The sequence below is a fragment of the Harpia harpyja genome, chromosome 6 (genome assembly GCF_026419915.1).
Source record: "Harpia harpyja isolate bHarHar1 chromosome 6, bHarHar1 primary haplotype, whole genome shotgun sequence".
Lineage (NCBI taxonomy): Eukaryota > Metazoa > Chordata > Aves > Accipitriformes > Accipitridae > Harpia > Harpia harpyja.
In genome coordinates this window covers 27,952,219-27,970,591 of record NC_068945.1, presented here as the reverse complement: position 1 = coordinate 27,970,591, position 18,373 = coordinate 27,952,219, and the positions used below count along the sequence as shown (strand labels likewise).

The 18,373-nt window shown below is 51.1% G+C and overlaps 4 protein-coding genes across 6 annotated transcripts in view; 2 read left to right on the top strand and 2 right to left on the bottom strand.

The window, feature by feature from the left end:
• Window positions 1-612: 612 nt before the first annotated feature.
• Window positions 613-8,505, top strand: JOSD1 (Josephin domain containing 1). The gene is made up of 4 exons (XM_052789734.1): window positions 613-1,614; window positions 5,935-6,063; window positions 6,174-6,368; window positions 7,812-8,505. The coding sequence occupies exons 1-4, from the start codon at window positions 1,430-1,432 to the stop codon at window positions 7,909-7,911; spliced, it is 609 nt and encodes a 202-aa protein (XP_052645694.1). The 5' UTR covers window positions 613-1,429; the 3' UTR covers window positions 7,912-8,505.
• Window positions 8,506-10,449: 1,944 nt separating this feature from the next.
• TOMM22 (translocase of outer mitochondrial membrane 22) lies at window positions 10,450-12,424 on the bottom strand. The gene is made up of 4 exons (XM_052789735.1): window positions 12,247-12,424; window positions 12,031-12,149; window positions 11,659-11,776; window positions 10,450-11,235 (listed from the first exon to the last, which is right to left on the bottom strand). The coding sequence occupies exons 1-4, from the start codon at window positions 12,352-12,354 to the stop codon at window positions 11,161-11,163; spliced, it is 420 nt and encodes a 139-aa protein (XP_052645695.1). The 5' UTR covers window positions 12,355-12,424; the 3' UTR covers window positions 10,450-11,160.
• Window positions 12,425-12,561: 137 nt separating this feature from the next.
• CBY1 (chibby family member 1, beta catenin antagonist) lies at window positions 12,562-16,105 on the bottom strand. Of its 2 annotated transcripts, none has more exons than XM_052789736.1 (5): window positions 15,891-16,105; window positions 14,899-15,212; window positions 14,354-14,459; window positions 14,150-14,265; window positions 12,562-13,146 (listed from the first exon to the last, which is right to left on the bottom strand). In XM_052789736.1, exons 2-5 carry the CDS (start codon window positions 14,974-14,976, stop codon window positions 13,066-13,068), a joined length of 381 nt encoding a protein of 126 aa, XP_052645696.1. In that variant the 5' UTR covers window positions 14,977-15,212; window positions 15,891-16,105; the 3' UTR covers window positions 12,562-13,065. The 2 variants fall into 2 exon arrangements, with proteins under 2 accessions (XP_052645696.1, XP_052645697.1); XM_052789737.1 differs by having other exon boundaries at window positions 14,899-15,045.
• Window positions 16,106-16,134: 29 nt separating this feature from the next.
• The window catches only part of DMC1 (DNA meiotic recombinase 1), a 32,603-nt gene continuing 30,364 nt past the window's right edge, over window positions 16,135-18,373 (top strand). The window contains exons 1-2 of one of the 2 annotated variants that reach the window (XM_052789722.1): window positions 16,135-16,350; window positions 17,983-18,060. The gene's annotated coding sequence lies outside the window, so the exon portion shown is untranslated. Of the gene's footprint in view, window positions 16,351-17,982; window positions 18,066-18,373 lie in introns of both variants that reach the window. The other variant, XM_052789721.1, reaches the window with a different exon arrangement.

The following is an 18,373-nucleotide window of genomic DNA, read 5'->3' as shown; positions in this document are numbered from 1 at the left end:
GAAATTGAAGCTCAGGGAAATTAACTCGCTTAAGGTTATGCAGCAAATTAGCCGCAACGATCCCTGCCCGCCCTAAGCTGCACGCCGGGGCATTCCCCCCCCGCCACCCCCGGGCAGCGAACCCCAGCCGGCTGCCTGCCGCCCCCCCTCGGCTCTCGGGACGTTTGGGAGACGAACCCCCCAAAAACTGACTGCCCTCCCGAAACCGGCACCGGTTCCGTTGCAGTCGAGAACCCCGAGACGCTAACGGCGAGGGGTGGGGGGGTGGAGGGGGGGTGGGAGCGCGCGCGTGCGGGGCGGGCCGCGGGGCACGCGCGCCGCGGGGGGGGTGTAGTATAAGAGCGGGGGGGGGAAACGGGACCGACGCGCATGCGCGGGCGGGGTGTCGGTGTGGGGCGGCCGGGGCCGAGGAACGGGTGAGGTGGCGGTGGCGGGGCCCGGTGGGTTCTTCTCGCGTTCCTCCCGGGGGGGGGAAGGCAGGCGACTCGACCCGGCAGCGAGCCCTGAGGGGAGGTTGTCTGGGGGGGGACGGGGACGACGGCTGCGGCGGTGTGGGGCTGGGCCTTGGCTGTGGGAAGCTAAGGAGGGAGTGTGTGTGTGTGTGGGGGGTGGTGTTGTGCGGGGGCCGGGGTGGGAAGGTGCGAGGCAGGCCTTGGGGCTGGTCTCTGCCTGCCCTCCCCTCGCCCCCACGGGCTTTGTGCTGCCCCTTTTCGGATTGCTAATGGAGACTTCCCTTTGTCGGAGCGCAGGGTGACTGGTGAGGAATTGCCTTCCCCGGAGCCTGGACCTGGGTGTTTTGTTTTGTGTTTTGTTTTGGTTTTTGGTTTTTTTTTTGTGGCCTAGCAAGAAGCGGTTTCCTTTCCTGAGCTGTTGGCATCTTCTTGCCTGGATTCAGTCATTCCCAAAGGAATGGAGGAATGCAGCTGATAAATCCTTAACCACCCTGTGCTCCCATAGGCAGCGCCAGAAGCTGGCTTCGTCTTCTCCACTTTGGCACTTTGGGGGTGGGCCCCTCTTTGTTACCTGCTCTGGGTACCTTTCTAGCGGCACTGTAGACCAAAGGAGATGGAAGAAAAGGAGCGATGTGATAAATTCCAGCTGGTACCTTGAGACTAAGGGGATTCATAGCTTTTGACATTTGGTGTTTTGTTTTGTTTTGTTTTCCTGGGGGGGGAGGGAGGGAAGTATTCTATTTTATGGGGTATGGGAGGAGGGAGGAAAAATATGTTGCAGATCTCTATGTGGTTTTTAAAACCAGCCATCAGAGGCAATTACTGAATAAACTGAAGCACAAGAGGAGGGTTTGTGAGCTGGAAGCAGCGCTAGCCTACAAAAGAAAGGGGCAGTGGGCTGCTGTTGTGACTGTGGAGGAAGAAACTTCAGCCTCCGTCGTTTCTCACCACCTACTCTCCATCCACCCTGCGAGAAAATGAGTTGCGTGCCATGGAAAGGTGACAAGACCAAATCAGAATCACCAGAGCCGCCCCAGCTACCACCACTGCATATTTACCATGAGAAGCAGCGTAGGGAGCTGTGTGCTCTCCATGCCCTCAACAATGTCTTCCAGGACAGCAACGCCTTCACTAGGGAAACTCTGCAAGAGATTTTTCAGAGGTAGGATGCTCTCTGCCCTGGCATTCGCTTCCCCTTGTCCTCTGCCGCTTGGAGGAATTTTCAGATCTTATTTGGGGGGAAAAATAGAGCAAAAGAGGGGTTCAGAGTATGCCACTGCTTTGAAGTGAATGTAGTTTCTTTTTTAAATTCTTCCCCTCCTTCCCCCCCCCCCCCAATGCAGAAATTCTCTTTCTTTTTACTTGTTTCTTAAACTATGCTGGCTGCCAGTTTTGGGTCCAAGGGCTTTATTGCTGATGCTGTCATGTGGTTGGACTGCTGTCTTTCCCCCCACACACACACCTTAATGCATCTTCTACCCGTCTTCCATATTTTTGCCCCTGCCTCATGTATATATGTTAATAACGGATTTGGGGATTGGCTTGGGAGAGTGAAGGCGGCAGGAATGACGAATGGGTCATCACAAAAACTTCTTGATTTAGTACTGCAACACTTCTAAAGTTTTTTGTTGTTTTTTTTTTTTTTTAAATTAGGAGCTTTGCCAAATGAGTGACTCCTTATTCAAGCTGTTAAATGAAGTTCTTCAAATGTTATGGGTTTTTTTTTCCGTGCAGAGAGACCCTATATACTGCGTCAACCTGGGTTTAATTTCAATAGCTAGATCCCCATTTTCTGTGGCATTGCTAAATGTTTCCCAGCAATGTCAAATAATTAATAAAAGCATTTTTGAGTTTTACTGGAATAAACGTAGATTATTAATATGGCCTGTACAATAGCTCATGTTTTGCTAAATGTTTACTTTATGCTGTTTCGGTGCTTTGTGGAAATTCTGAACATGCCCTTAAACTGTGATGATCCTTCATTGATGAAGCAAAGTAAGCAAGTAGGAAATGGTGTCTCCTCTGATACTCAATCTGTGGATGTGGTACTCATTGCATAAGTTATGCTTGAATACCTGTTAACCAGCAGTTGACAGCACCTTGTGTTTGTGACAGGTAGGAAATCACGCTTCATGACAGCAGTTATGCAGGTACTGATGGACAGGGCAGTCGTGGTACCCTGTGCTGATGAGCAGGGAGCTGTGCGCCTGTTGCTGCTGTCCTGAAAATCGGCAGATTTATGGAACTGGTGCTTGATTCATCAAACGCATGCCTGTCTTTGGCAAAAGAAACGTGGTGATGGATAACAGCAAATATCAGATCGAAATGCTATTTACAATAGCATTGGAAATAAAATTCCTGTTGGTGAAGTGGAGCTGGTCCCCGGCAGGCTCAAGGCACTCTTTGTCCAGTGTAAAGACGCTATGGTTTTGTTCCAGAGCAGCAATCATCAGAATCTTAATCACAGATGGATTGCTATTGGCCTGAAGCAAACAGGCAGTTCATGTGGTAGGAGGAGTGTGATGATCTAATTAGTTGGCTTTCATTGGGTTTGGTGAGAGAGAGTGTGCTGCATGAAACCTCTCAGAAAGAGCTGGGATGTTGATCTGGTTGGACCTCTTGCCCTAGAAGGGAGAATTTGTCATTGATTCCAACCTGGCATTGTTCCCATCCTAATATTTGGATCAAGATACACCCATTGATTCAGCCCCACGGTCGCATGGAAATACACGTGGAAGTTCCGCTCAGAAATGGGTGAGCTGTAAGCTATGTGTAAAAATTGCCACTGCCTTTGCATCTCTGCTGGGTTACTACTCATGTCTAGCTCTTTGACTTGCCTTTAAGAAGTGTGGATTTAGTTGCCCTTTATACCCGTATGTCTTTCCTGTGTCTAGTCATATTCTGTCTGTTGATGACTCTGATAAGGACTGACGAATATTTTTAATAAGCTACAAAAATGTTGCAGAGTGTGATTTTTTTTTTTTTTTTAAACCCAATGTTGACAAGGTAACAAAATCACAAATAAGCTTAAGCCTTTTGTGGCTTTTACCACATCCCTTGAAGAATGATTGAACTGCATCGCTTCATTATTAGTTTCCCTTTTGCTGCATCCCATTGCATAAGGCCGTTGTAGTCTGATGATTATCATCTCAAGCGTATGCCAATACTTGGTCCAAGCTCCCCTCTGATTTTTGTAGTCCTCCCTCTCTTCTTTCCTCTAATACAAGAAACACCTTTTTGGTGTTCCTCTGGCTTTTGTTGCAGGAAGTAAGATGGCATGTTCCAGATGTTGCATGGAGGTACAAACAAAATCTCTTCGCTTCACTAGAGTCTGTGTATTGAGACCTGATTAGGAAAGACAACTGGATACAGGAATCTTCAGCCTGTTCTGTTAAGACAACATGTCGATGAAAGTTTCTGACTTAAAAAGCTCAGAAGGATTATTACCTGGATTTCTGTCCAGCTTTGTCAGTCTTCCTCAGCTTAGTGTCTGGATTAAAAAAACAAAACAAAAACTTTGGGCAGGCAGCTTAATTCCCTGTCTAATCAGAGTCCTTCAGCTGATGATTGTGGACCCTGTTCAGGCGTGTGTGAGTAGAGATGTTGAGGCAATTCTTGGAGAAGGTTTGCTCCCGGGTTCTTTGAGCATGTCACCTATGCTGGTCTCTTAATCTCATTTCTGGGGCTTTGCAAGTTATGGGAAGGAACAAAGATAAATGTGTTCTTTCAGCTCTCAGATAAGCCTGTCTCTGGAAAACGGTGCCACAAGAGGGTGCTTGTGCAACCCAAAGGGCTCTGTTAATTGGAAGGCTTTCCTAGCTCACTGGCACTTGTGAGAGTTAATAGGTTGAAGCAGTGATCTTGAGGAATTAGTTGTAGCCAAGTGATCTTGCTTTATGGAGATGCTGGAAGAGCTGTGACAAGCTACAGTCGTGTCTCTGCGATGAGTAAAATACAGCAGGGCTTTGGAGACGGGAAACCATGATTCTGTGAAAATGTCACTGCCTTGCTCGGGAATGCCCAGCGGTGGGTATTAATACCTTTTCCTATTACCGCGTTGTTTCGGACTCTTCTCCCTCCTGTGGTTAAGTCACTTCCCAGGCTGTTCTGCTGCAGTCTGCTCCACTGTGAGAAAACTCACAGCTGATGCAAAAAGCTACCTGTCTGTAGCCTCTCTAGCCTTGGTTGGTCTGAAACTCCCTACTTGATCCACTGCTTGCTGCTTCTTGTCAAATGCCTTATGTTGTTGGGGGAGGAATGCAGAAGGGCAGAGGGATTTTCACTGGATGGAATACCGCCTGCAGAACTTGCACTGTGCTAATGGCCAAGTGAAAAATGTGCAGGAACATCTGGAGTTGTGGGGGACAGAGTTGACATGAGGGCAAGGCAGGTGAAGTGTGGATATTTGGATGATATGAAACACCTGAACCTTGTGCCAGCAAAGCCAATGGAGTCCGTACCAATCAAAAGAGCAACTCATCACAACAGAGCTGATCTCAGGCTTGACTTTCTTTGGTTTGGTGTTGCATGACCTTGCTGTTCTCTGCTCCTGGTTTACCCCTGTGCTTGCCCTTCCAGCTGTTGAAGCCCATCTGTCACCTTCATAATAATTGACCCCCGTGTTGTTTCCCCTCCTTACAAAATTTCTTGGGAGGGAAAAACAAAAAACAATAAGAGTGACTCTTTGTTGGGGGGGGGGGGTTGCCACATGTCTCCACGTTTTATGTCTTGCATCCATTATCTGCATTTGTGCAAAGGCTGTCTTACATTTTTGCATGTAACGTGGTGGACTATGATTCTGGATTTTTAGATGCTGTAGTAATGCAAGTGATGTCTAGGCAAGCTTATGGATTAAAGCTGAAGAGATTTGTTTGCAGCAAGGTTATCTGCTTAGTCACCTACAGCAACAGATATTTTTTTTTAATTGTATAGCAAGGGCAATGCTTTAGAAAGCTCCCAAACCCAAATATCTTCACAGCTTTATGTCTAAATATTTCTTTCATTTACCAGTGGGGAGGGGAGGAGAACAACCTTTTCTGCAGCCAACCCGCCCTGCCTCTTGTTATTTCATCCAGTCTTCAAGACTGGTGTTGACTGTTGAATTCTTGAAATTGTGATAGCCGTCGTTCTAAATGGCAAACTGGCATTTACTCAAACCGCAAGTTGAGGAAAAAAAAAAAAAACTAAAGCATCCTTCAAAAGTACCTGTTCAAGGGGGGGGGGGGGGAAGAGCTTCCTGCTTTGCGGTCTCTTTCACATCAAAGCTAGGATCTTCAGAGGCTTTGTACATCAAAGTTATTCTTAATGCATTGTTTAGCACTCTCAGCCCCTTTGTTGAGCGATAAGGGGGAACGGAATGGTTTGCGTTTAAACACAAAACCCCTGAAAATGGGCTTCGAGTTATACAGCAAGTAGCCCCTTCCAGCTGTGGAATATAGGTTCAGCAAACACCCACTAGAGCTGCCTCCTGTTCTGCTTGCAGGCTGTCTCCCAACACCATGGTGACACCCCACAAGAAGAGCATGCTGGGAAACGGAAACTATGATGTGAACGTGATCATGGCAGCACTTCAGACCAAAGGCTATGAGGCGGTTTGGTGGGACAAGCGCAGGTACTGAGAAGTTGTGTAATTCTGGAAATGGCTGCCATTTGTAAAAACGAGAAAGAGATGAAGTACCAGAATATAATCTTATCGCTGTCTTGTTTTTTGCGCCCTTTCAGGGATGTTAACGTCATCGCCCTGTCTAATGTGATGGGCTTCATCATGAATCTGCCCTCCAGCCTTTGCTGGGGCCCCTTGAAGCTCCCCCTCAAGCGACAGCACTGGATCTGCGTCCGGGAGGTGGGAGGCACCTACTACAACCTCGACTCCAAACTCAAGATGCCCGAGTGGATTGGAGGTGAAAGTGAGCTCAGGTAGGATTTTTTTGTATCCCGTTCTTTCTCAAATCCTTCCCTGTTGGAGGTGGGGAATCTGTCTGTCAACAGTTAGCAATTGAAACATTTATGGTTGACCTTCAATAGCAAGGATGTAAGAATAATAAGGTTCTTATGCCTCCGGTTAGATTTATACCCTGTTTGTGTAAAGCTAGGAAAATGCTTTCGGCAGTGGTGATCTCTGCGAGTTTGGGAGAGCCTGACTTGGTCTCTTCTGTGGCTGGCTGTGTCACTAGTGACGAAGGCAGAGGCCAAGTCTGGTATTAGTGGGTGACACCTGCAATGAGATGTGCTGTGCCTCGCTTTCTCCTCAAACGTAAGCGTGTCAGCATTCCTTTGCCTCTAGTGGTCTGTGCGTACTTTCCCAACGAAAGCCTTTCCAGGCTCGAAGTGCAGCCTTATCCCTGACAGCAGTGAAAGCTGCTTGTTAGGAATCACTTGTCTATGTAAGCATACACTGTGCTTCTGGCTTGACTCCCTTCCCCTCTTTCATCTTAACATGAGACAGTAGGTGTAATTACTTTGATTGTAAAGTCTCACCTGCTCTTAGTCGCTGTTTAGCTTCCATTCCATCCTGTTCTAAAGCCTACTAGCAGCTTTGCTGTCTTGACTAGACTTGTTTGGAGGTAGGGATTGCACATGAGCAGTATTTGCAGAGCCTGCCGTGCCATTAAAGTCTTGGTAAAGTGAATGTCAGCCTTTTGTGAACTTCTGGGATAACGCAACACAGTTCTGGAACTACTGTGCAGAGCTTCTGGGGGATTTTATCCTGAGTGTGCTGTTCTTCAGCAATAAGTAAGGGCTTCCTATGCAGGGAATGTTGGAAATCTGGGCCAAAAGATATTGGGAGAAAACATTGACTTGAATTTCATAGTTATTGGAGATAACCCAAGTTTGGTATTAGAAGAAGCTTATGGGCAGAAAGGGGCTGCAGAACCATGCCAAATAGCCGGCTGGTACGCTGCTGCTATGACCTGCAATAAGGACATCTAAATGATGGTTTTGTTTGGGGGGTTTCTTTTCCCCACAAGTATTCCAGATTTGTTGGAATTATTTTTAAATGTAGTGGGATTCTTGATCTTGGAGATCTGAAGAAACTGAATTTGTTTTTAATTCTATTTTTGCCACCTTGAAAAATTGGAAAGTGACATCTGTAGAGACTTAATCTCTGCTGAGGTTAAGATCACGTCTATCCAATTGTGTGATAATCTGCTGGGTAGAGGTGTGTTGAATCTAGTGGGGCAAGTCTAACATTTGTTTGCATGGGGTTTTTTTTTTTTGTCAGGAAAAAAACTAAAGCCAATGTGTGGGGGCTTCCTCCCATTTCTTGTCATATTTGCATAGTTAGCTGCATTTTGTTCTTGTAGAAGACTACGAAGTTCTACATTCAGTAGTGCTTATTTCTGTTTCTCTTTATGATAGGAAATTTTTGAAACACCAGCTGAGAGGAAAGAACTGTGAACTCCTGCTGGTGGTGCCAGAGGAGGTGGAAGCACATCAGAGCTGGAGAGCTGACATGTGACCCGGACCGACTCTGTCCTCCCACTACAGCTCTTCCCCTTTACTGAACTCCCGACGCCCTGAAACCTGGATAATGGGTGCCCTGACTCTTCTTGTCTGGAATTCCCTTTGTTAGGCTCTTCTCTTCCTTCCTTGGTGCAATAGGGCAACGGCGTAGGACATTGGGGGTGGTGGGTGGGGAAGACTTGAGGGCAGAGCGGAGGAAACTGGAAGCCGATCACTTTATTTGCAAAGAGCTGCATGCCCTTCAGCTAGCGAGAAGGCATTGTGCTCTTTAAAACTGGGCTTTGGGGCTAGGGTGTCTGGAGGGCTCTGGCCCCCCTTCCCCCATAAGGTTCAAGGCCATGTGTGGTGGGACGTGGCTCCCCCCGGGGCTTGCCGGGGAGGAGCAGGGGCCGAGCACGCTGCTGCCTCTTCACAAGTCTCTCCCTCCAAAACAAGTTGTTGTGAAGACATTTGCAATTCCTAAGGGTCTCTCAGGACACTCTCAAACACTAGGAATGGTACGGTGCTCAGCACGACCCTCTGCTTCCTAGGGATGGTTTGTGCCAGGAATTAGAAAACAATAATAAAAACAGTGTCATCTTTGAAGGAATTCTTTGGGTAGCTAGAGGATTCTTCCCCAGTGTCTCCAGGGATTTATGCATGTGGCGAGTGGTTGTTCGGCAGCATGTGGCTGGCTAAGGTGATGTGGAAACAGCGAGCACAGGCTAATTGAGGAGTATTGAGTTTCTGGACTGGAGAGAGGCTGTAGTCTGCTTGGGTTTCTTTGTGCTACCTTGGATTTTGGGTGTTTTTTTTCTTTCTTTTTTTAACATCTATTTTGGTTTTCTGCATGGTCACCCAGTAGTTTAGGGGCTCCCGGGAGAGAGGAATAAAACTGAAGGGGTTTTGAGAGGAATTCATTCCCTTCTATTTTCCTCTTTCCAAAAGTCTAGCCCACAGTTGTGAATGTAATGCGAAATGTCTGAGAAAGAGGTAAAGTTACAACGAAAAAAAAATGGGCTGAGGAGGGAAGCCTTTATAATAGTCAGGTTTTGCCCTTTTTATAGTTACTAGCTGATAATGTGGGGAGATGCAGAGGGTCCACCAGAACCTTCGGGCATTAGAGAGACCCTCTCTTTTAGCGTTGGCTGACAAACATTCCATTAACAGACAAATCGCTTTTTCCTCCCCTCCCTTCCGTGGGGAAGAGTGACTAGGTGTGGAGATGCTAAGAGGAATCTCCACTGGCTGTTTCCCAGTCACCTGGGCGAGCTGTAGCTCAGTCATGCCTTCCACAGCAGGAGGGAACGCTGAATTTGGAACAGACTTTGTCGCGTTTAGCTGCTGTTTGCTTCCCTCTTTTACATGTGGGATGTCTCAGTTAAACAGCAATCTCTGGGATGTGATAGAGCTTGAAGGATCCTGCTCCCTCATGCAGGAAAGTCTCACTACTGGTGTTTGAGCTCGTGAAAGGAGGGGTTGTAACTACCTTTTATCAGTTACTTTTTTATCTCGAGAGCTCTGCAAACGCATGAGCAGGTGCTCGGAACCGAGAGACCACCAAAATCGCACCTTCCTAACAGAGAACAGAGGCCACGTGACGATGGGACGATGCTGTTTGCTCACCCTGGACATCTGGTGAGCACCGTTTTGCAGTCTTTTGAGCACAGCCTCCCACAGTCAAGGGCAAACAGCTCTTCTGTTTTAAAGACCCATCGTTTCTATAAAAAGTCTGATTTCGTAACACATTCCAATGACCGATACCAGCTGGCAGTTTTGAAACACTTTACAGGCAGGATGTGCAGCCTGCAGGCATTCTGCTCCTGACTTGAAGCCATTTCTTCAAGAGGGGAGAAAAAAATAAATCTCAATAGCGAGGTTTTCTATGCTGATTAAAGTCGCACTTTGGAGAAACCCTGTTTGCATGGAAACCGCAAGCCAATGGCGCAGTGCACAATATGCAAAGATGTTTTAAAATATTTTGGGGCTATGTTCCTCTCCTTGTATGTCAGCTCATTTCCTGTTGGGGGTGGGGGGGGTAAAAAACGGTGTGATCCGGCTGCTCAGGTAAAGGGAAAGTGTATGATCACACCCCTGTGGAAGGCGAGCCAGTCCAGTCCCACTGCTTGTGGGAGCGGGGAAGCCCTGTGTTTGTTTTCTTGCTTGTTTGGTTTTGTTAGAGCCTTGTCTTGGGTTTGTTTACAGAGATGTATTTTGTTTAACCAAATATTAAAAATGGGAAAGAAAAAAAAGTTTCCATATAAATGTCCTATCACTTCTGTATGTTCAACTGAATTGTTCTGTAACAAAGTATGTAAAGGAAAAATAAATTTTTTTTTTTCTTTGGTAAAACTGTAACCTTTCTACGAGTTAAGATAGAGTCACCTCTCTGAGAACTCCCCTAAGCCCTGCACAGCTCTCTCGGCCACCTGAAGGTGACAGAGCTGTTATCTGTCCCTTCCCCTGGTGCCAGGCCGTGCGTGGAACAGAAGGGGCTCTACCCTCAAAGCCACCGACAGCTCAGAAAGGACTGAGCCTCCCTAAAGGACGCCTATTAAAATCACACTGCTCAGGTCGGATTTATTTAATATTCAATACAAAAAAAATACGCAGCCGATATCTGAAGTTCTACTTTTATGAGGCGGAGGATCAGCGCAGACGTGATCGTCTTGAACCTGGCCTGCCGCTCCCTCCATTCTCATGTGCGCGCACATGAAGTTGCAGCAAAATTATTTTTGCAGATGCATCTTCCTGGAGAGTGTTTTCTGCGGGGTACGGCTACACACACCCCTCCTTCCTTTGCTTCGCCTGCCAGGAAAGTCACTCCTCCTCCTGTCACCGGTGTCCTTCAGCTCCGGGTCAGCCAGGAAAGGATTTGTTTTGTTTGACTGTTGCCTTTCAAAGCCTGACCTGTACCCCAGGGTGGTTTTTTGTGGGGGGGGAGCGAGGAGGCTGGAAGAGGAACTCTCCCAGTTCAAGTCTGTAACTGGTGATGACGTACTGATTGCATAAAAGGAAAGACTCAGGACTTGGAGGGGGGGAAAGGATGCAGAGAGGAGCTGTTGTCAGGTCCTGGGGTGGGGGGCTTTCCCCCCCTTGTTATGAACAGGTCAATGTCCCAAAGGAGAACCAAAAATAAAAACAAACAAACAGGAGGAAAAACAAAACAAAACTAAAATGCCCTGACCCAACAAATCAACAGTTCAATCTATCATAATCTCGAGGTCTTCCCACATGATATGAATCCCAACACAGCTTCTGTGAGTTAGATTTTTCCAGACAGCGGAGGCAGGGCCCCTGGCATTCCCCCCGAGAGCCCCGTGTTGGGTCCGAGGAGGATCTGGAAGGAAAACAGTCAGCGGAGGGGCTGCGAGGGCACAGGCCAGCTGCTGCAACCCCCCTGTCCCCGCCGCTGCTCGGTGCCGACGGTACCAGCGGCATTTTACCATTACCGGTTCCTCCCCTGCTAGGACGGACAACTGAGTTTTAATGCTCGACCATGCCAAATGCAAAGGGGGTGGGTTTTGGCCTGCGGGCAGCCCTCGCTGCGTATTTCAGCCCAGCCAAAGCCGGCTTAACGTTTACCGGAGTTACTGGGAATTGGCAGGACCATCCCACCAGAGCACCCAGTGGGGCGAAACGAGACCAGAAGCTACAACGAACCCACGCCCCGTTCCCTAAGCTCCTTCAACCACTGGTAACTGGGAGGAGGCGCAGGCACCCCCGGCCGGCTCCGAGAAGGCCGGAACGTTTCCCGCCTCACCTGTCGCTGCTGCAGCTGCTGCTGTTGCTCCATCTGCAGTTTTTCCGTTTCAAAGACGACGGGAAGAACCAGAATCATGAAGGAGGTGGTCCCAATCCACAGAGCTGCCCTGGAAAATCTAGGAAGGAGAAAGCTCGTTAGGAGTAAGGAGTGCTTCCTTACCAGCTGCCTACAGGTGCCAGGCTTCTCCCCCGGTTCCTCCCCGTGCCTCGGACAAAAACCTTCCCCCGCTTCCACCCCCAGCCCCCCATCGCCCAGAAACAAAGACCGCAGCCCCGCCGCTCCTCGCTACCGGCGGCCAAAGCCGCAGTGGGAGCCGCCACCCTGCCGGACCCGCTCCCGGGGGGGTTCCCGCCCCGCCGGTCCCTTCACCTGTACATCTTCTGCGCTACCGTCAGCGACAGGTCGAAGGTGGCTCCGGCCGCCGAACGGACGCTCTCGGGGAACATCTCCGTCAGCCCCCACAGCCGCTCCGCCAACGTCTCGTCCAGCTGCGGGAGGCGCACACCGCATCAGGCCCGCCCCGGCCCTGCGAACCCGCCGGGGTCACCCCGCCCGTCCCCGCCCCGCCGACAACCGTTCTCCTACCTCCTCGTCGTCGTCTTCCTCCTCCAGTTCGTCCTCCAGCTCCTCGGCCTTGCCCGAGCCGCCCTTGGGCAGCAGCTCCTCCGGAGAGAGGGACGCAGCGGCCGCCATCACCACCGGCCAGGGACGGAGGGGGCGGTGAGCCACCGGAAGCGGAACGGCGGCCGGAGCGACGCCAGAAGCGGGGCGGTCCTCCCCCGGACTTTGCGGGGGGGAAGACAGCGACCCCTGGCGGACTGGAGGAGCGCCTGCCCCGGGACCCCCCCCGGCCCCCCCCAGCTCGCAGCGCGGCCCTCGCCATAGCAAACACCAACAGAATCTGGTTTGAAATGTAAATTTTTATGTAAAATAAGCGAAACCCTTGAGAACAAGCAACTCCGGCATCCCAAAGCTTGTACAAGCCGCTGCAGGCTCCCCCCGAGGGGACAGATTTTTTTTGCGGGGGGGGGGGGTCTCCCCGCGTTTTTGTGCCCACCCCACCCCGAGGCGGATCTTCTCCCCCTGCTCTGGTCAGGGAAGAGGGTACCTGGGCTGGGCTGCGGGGAGGGAAGGGAGCCAGGTAAAAAGTGCTCTTGATTAAAAAAAAAAAGGGGGGGGGAGCATTAATTAACAGCGCGGTGGCGTGACAACCCGCCGTGACATGGTACCTACAGCACCGCGCAACACCGGAGGCATCTTGTGACTCGCGGTGTCACGGAACGAAGTACCTACACACCGTACCCAACGGGATCGGGAGGCGCAAACCAGTCCCCAGCTGTCTGGTGCCCACGGGCAGCCGAGACCCCGAGCCGGCCTCCTCGCTTCCCCCGCCGTCCTCCATCTTCATTTCCTCCGCCGGCTGCGGTTCTTCAGTTCCTCCAGCTCCTTCTCCATCAGGTGGGACTCGGCCGTGGTCTCGGAGAGCTGCAACGCACAGTGAACAACAACAAGAGCGAGGAGTTACTCCTCCAACCTCAGCCACGTGCCACGGCCACGGGGCCGACGCCGGATCTGCGACCTCGCAGCCCGCAACGTAGCTCGGACGATGCCAAAGCCCCTTAGAGGGATCCGAGATCGCTCTCCCTGCGGAGAACCATCTTGTGTCAGCGACAGCGCAGGCAGCGAGATGTTTGGGCCTCGGAAGGTTTTTTGATTTCACGGGACAGAGATGTCACCGAGATTTACAGCCGCAGGCCAGCACCTGCGCGAGAGGGAATTTGTTCCCGGGAAGCTGAGATTTTGCACGTCACTGAGATTGCCTGGAAAACCCGGAGAGCAGCTGGGGCTTCCGCTAAGCGCTCCGGCCACAAAAGCCACTTGCCAGTTTGAAAACACGGGAAGGGCGTAAGGAAGGAAAATGATGAAGGAATAAGTATTTGTTCAGACCGACATAAAGGCTAAATCACTTAACAGACCAAGAATACACATGTATCCTATTTCACTGAAAACGTCTCCAGATCTTAAGCATGAAAGCTGTGATCTCTGGGTAATGTTGAATTTTGGTTTATTTAGGGCTTGGGAATTCTTTCATCCATAGGTTTACACACAGAATAGATGTCACACCACTTGTCACAGCAGGTGGAAGCTTTCATCTTCTGTGACCAGAAAGGGTGGCTGTAACTTCAGTTTCACAGTTAGGGCAGAGGCCGGAGGGGCAAGAAAAACGCCGTGCCCCACGCGGAAAGGGAAGAAGGAGACACGGCACCTAATCAGCCACAGCACCCTGCTGCGGGGGGGGAACCTCCCCCTCTTCTCGCAGAGGAGATCAGACTTTACACCTATGGCGTCACTTTGCCGGTTGTCTCGCGTAGCAGGGTAAAGCAGAAAGAGCGGGGTGCAGCGAGAACGGCCTCCTTTGACGGTTCCAGCACCCTTCGCTCCGGCATTTCCGCTGCCGTGGGCAGGTGACAGTCAGGCAAAGACTCACCATGTCCAGCAGAATATCCACTTTCAGCCGAAGGAGGTTGTTTTCTTCCTCCAGCTGCTGGTTTCGTTTGCGCAAGCGCTGCATTTCCCTACGATCCCCCGTGAAGCTTCCCGATTCTGGAAGGAAAGAAAGAAAGAGGTCAAAATACGGACCGTCAGCCAACCGTGGCTACTTCAGGTCAAAACAAGCTGAGCCGCGCTCTACCTGCCACCCACTGGCCATTTTCAAACTTGAGGCTCTGGCCAGCGAGGTTCATGGTGGGGATGCCGTACTCCAGGCCCAGCTCAATCTCACGGGTCGATCTATCCAGCTGCAGGGAGAAGATCACACTCAGCGTTTTACAGAAATCCAAAGCCACCCCCCGGCTCTCCCATTCCGTAGGGACTGGCGTTCCAATGGAAGCTGTTGGTCTGACTGACCCTGGAGCCTGAAATCCCACTTTGGCCACCTACTGCTGGGGCAGAGGACCGGCTCCTCTCGCTACCCTGCCTGCACTTTCTCCCCCCCAAACGTACGCTCGTCTCCCCGGGCTCGGAGACCACCAGTGAGAAGTCTTCGGTGAAACAGCTCTGGACTGTGGGTGGGGCGATGCCGATCCTTCCCTGAGCTATTCCATTTCTACCTTCCTGTATAGTCACCGGTGATCGGAAACGGTGCCACAGGCGGAGAGGGGCACGGTTGGGAGCTTGTGTAAAGGGTGATGGCGCTCGCGGCAGGAGCCACCCAGCCCTTGAGGTACCGGGACTCACCGAGTGCAGGTTGGAGAGAGAGGCACATTTTCGAGGGGGGGTCTTCTTCGGGCTGAACGTCTTCCCGAAGAGAGGCATCGTGCGTGCTGCCGGCTGGGCGTATGGGGTGGGGTGAGGGGGCTGCTCCCGACGGCCTCACGCTGCTCCCTGAGCGGGAGGGACGTGGACGGTCCGAGGCCAAAAGCGATGGCGACGTGACAAGATGGCGACGTGAGGAGATGGCTACATGACAAGATGGCGGCATGAGGAGATGGTGGCGGCGAGGACTGGCGGCCAGTTTTCCGGCACTTTCACCGACGTTGCCCAGTTTCCACCTAAAACCGGACTGACGCCCTGCCCGTTCTCCTCGCGTTATGCAACCCCGCCCTTCAGAAAGGGTTAAATGGCGGTTTGGGGGGGGAAGGGGGGTTGGGGGGCTGCCCCTCCCCCACCCCGTGGCCCTGACAGGGCCACTCCCCTCCCCACCGGCACGCGGCTGCCCTCGCACCTCCGCCGTCACGTGACCGGACCGGCGCGGGGAGGGGGCGAACGGCGCGAGGCCGCCCCTGACGTCACCCCCCCGCCCCAGGACCGCCGTAAGCGTGAGGCGAGCCCACCCCCCCCCGCCTCTCGCGCCCGCTCCGCCGCCGCCCGCGCAGGCGCACTCGGCAGCTATCCTCAACGCCACGCGGCTCGGCACCGGGGGGGTGTGTGTGGGGGGGGGGGGGGGTGTACGGGCCGTACCACCTAACGGGAGAGCTGAGGAGAAGGGAGGGGAGAACCGGAGCGCGTTATTCCCCGCTCGGGCCGCCAGCGGGATGGTCCCTCGTTCTGTTTTCCCTTTTCGGCATCTCACCAGCGAAACCAGCGGGCTCGTCGAGGAACACCCACCCCCCACCCCCCCACTCAGGAGTGGTAGGGTCAGCCCCGCGGTGCGGGGGCGGTTAGGGCAGAATGTTCCATCGGAGTTCGCCTTAATTACGGGGGGGGGGGGGGGGGGGGGTTAAGAATACCTCTCTGGCGAGCCGTGCCTGCTGCTGGCGCTCCCCGTCCGTCAGCGCGCCGGTGGGCTCAGCCGCCGGTGCCGCCTGCCCCGGGAGCGGTTTGCGGCCGTTGCGTTGCTATGGCGACGGCGGGGCTCCGCCGCTCCTCCCCGCTGCCGCCGTGTGTGGAGGCGGCGGCTCGCAGGCCCAGGCGGCGGCCGTGAGGGGGATGGCCGCGGGGGGATGCCCCGGGGCTGCCGCCTCGGGAGCGGGCGAGGGAGGGAGGCCGTGCCGGAGGGGTCTGGCTGACGGGCCTTCGGGGGAACTCGGCGGGCTCTTGCCGTCCCGGCTCGGGGCCCCGCTCCGGTCCCCGAGGCTCCCGCTGGCTGTGGTGGAGAGGGACGATCGCGGAGGGAGCCGGTGCTGTGGAGAGGGAGGTCTTCGGGCTGCATCCAACTCGTGGTGTTCTGCCCCTAAAATGCTTGAATGGGTTGGAAAGCTTTTTTTTTTTTTAAATTGTTTTTGCAGATAAACAACGAAACGCCATTAGGCAGAGAATCCCTTCTTGCTTGGGGACATGGGAGAAGAAGTGGAGAAGGTCTGGGGTCCTGCACTGCTCGAGTTCAGGGGACGATGGGTTGGAAGTTGGAGAGAGAAGAGCAGGCAGGTCCTTAACGAGCCCTCATTTTCTGAGCCTGTTGCAAAGTCCTCCCTTCTCAGCACCCGATGGGATAAATTTAGTTTTATTGTGTTACTTGCTCGTGTGGCTTTGGGAGTTGGTCGAGATAATATTTTGAATGAACAGCAGGGGTATGTAGCCCATACCACCAATATTTTTTTTATATTGCAGAGGCAAGATACCACTCCTTTTCTAAATTTTAAAATATTTCTCCAATCTGTTGGAATCTAGTGATCTGAGATTACTTGCCTCATTGTTAGAAAAGCTTCTGTTGAGGACTTTGTGAGGCTTTCCTGGAAAGTTTAATGAGATCTTAGGATGCTGACCTTAGTTAAAGGGCAACAATAACGAAAAGGGAACAAAAAAAAAAAGGGAGGGGGAAGGGCGAGCAGATAAACAAAAGTGCCAGGAAAGAGGAGAAAATAAGAGAATTGCCAACCTTTTAATTTGGTTTGTACATGTATTGATACTCCACCAAAAAAGTTATTTTAACAGTCTTCATTCTCAGAGTGCTTAATTGGCACCCTGCCTGAATTGAACCAGAAAATTGCTCGCTTGGTACTGTGGTATCTTTCCAGTTCTCATTCCAACCCTGTGACTATAGACAAGAAAAATCTCTGGTGCTGCAGTATCTTCTGGTAGTCCAGTTAAGCAATATCTGGTTCTTGCAGGGTGCATGCTATAAAAACAGTGCCCTTCTAACCCTGTGCACTAGAGTCTGTGCACTGGAAATTAGTGATTTTTTTAATAAGGGATTATGGGGAGGGGGGACCGACACCCTTAAAAGTAGAACAAAAACTTGCAGTTCTGAACAAGGGCTTTGTGAAGTAGTTGTGGCTCCTATCAGCATTTAACATCCATATGTGTGTGCGCATATATTGGATAAGAAAGATGAAAAGAAGGGTCAGCAGTGAAATGAGGGCAAGAACCTTGGAAGAAAAGCTGGAAGAATGTAGAATTACAATTTTGAACTGAAAAAAACTGTAGGTAACGTAGGCACTTATAAGAGTCAAAGACCATACAGGATAGTGAGGAACTGAGTTCTTAACACTCACTTTTTTTTTTTTAAAGTTGTTAAATGCACTGAAAAATTTTGAGTTTCCAGACAAATACTCAGACCTGAAGAGCTCCAGATGAGTGAAGCATCTCCCTGAGATGCTCAAAGACAAAGAAAGGCCCATATGTTTCATTTATAAATACTTCAGGGGTTTGTTATTGGGTGGGGGGGGGGAAATGAGTGTTAAGAAGCTCTGGTCAGGACGTGCCCTGCCAGTAACACAGGGGTAGTTCACCTTCTTAGAAGAAACCTGCATGTTTCAGCACAGTTGTGACCCTTGTGTTCTCCTTGCACTAAGCAGGATGAGTATTGTAGTAATACATTATAATTATTGTAAAACTAAAGTGTCTCATTTATCCAGGGTCTCACAGTAATTCTCTTGACAGAGAGAATCTCTGACAGCCTCTTCCTCCGAGGCAGAGACTCGGAAAAAGCCTCACAGCCCATCCCCACCGCCTTGGCGTGTGAGGTGAGTGCATACTGCTGTGTGCTCGATTGGTGTGTGCACGGGTGCTAATCTGTGTGTGAATTGTTTCACAGTTGGCAGGGCTTGTGAATGAGAGTTCAGAAAACTGCTCCTGAACTTTGAGAGCAAGAGAAGGAGGTTCAGTGTCTGATTTTCAGTGTGATTTGCTTATGGAATCTTTCTTCTTTTGCATGGTTTTACTAAATTTCATTTCTTGCCAGACTCCTGTTTCCTCGAAAAATGCTGTGGAATTTCCTTGCTGCACCAACCTCCCAGGCTATTCTGGCAGTAGCTTTTCATTGCTATTTCTC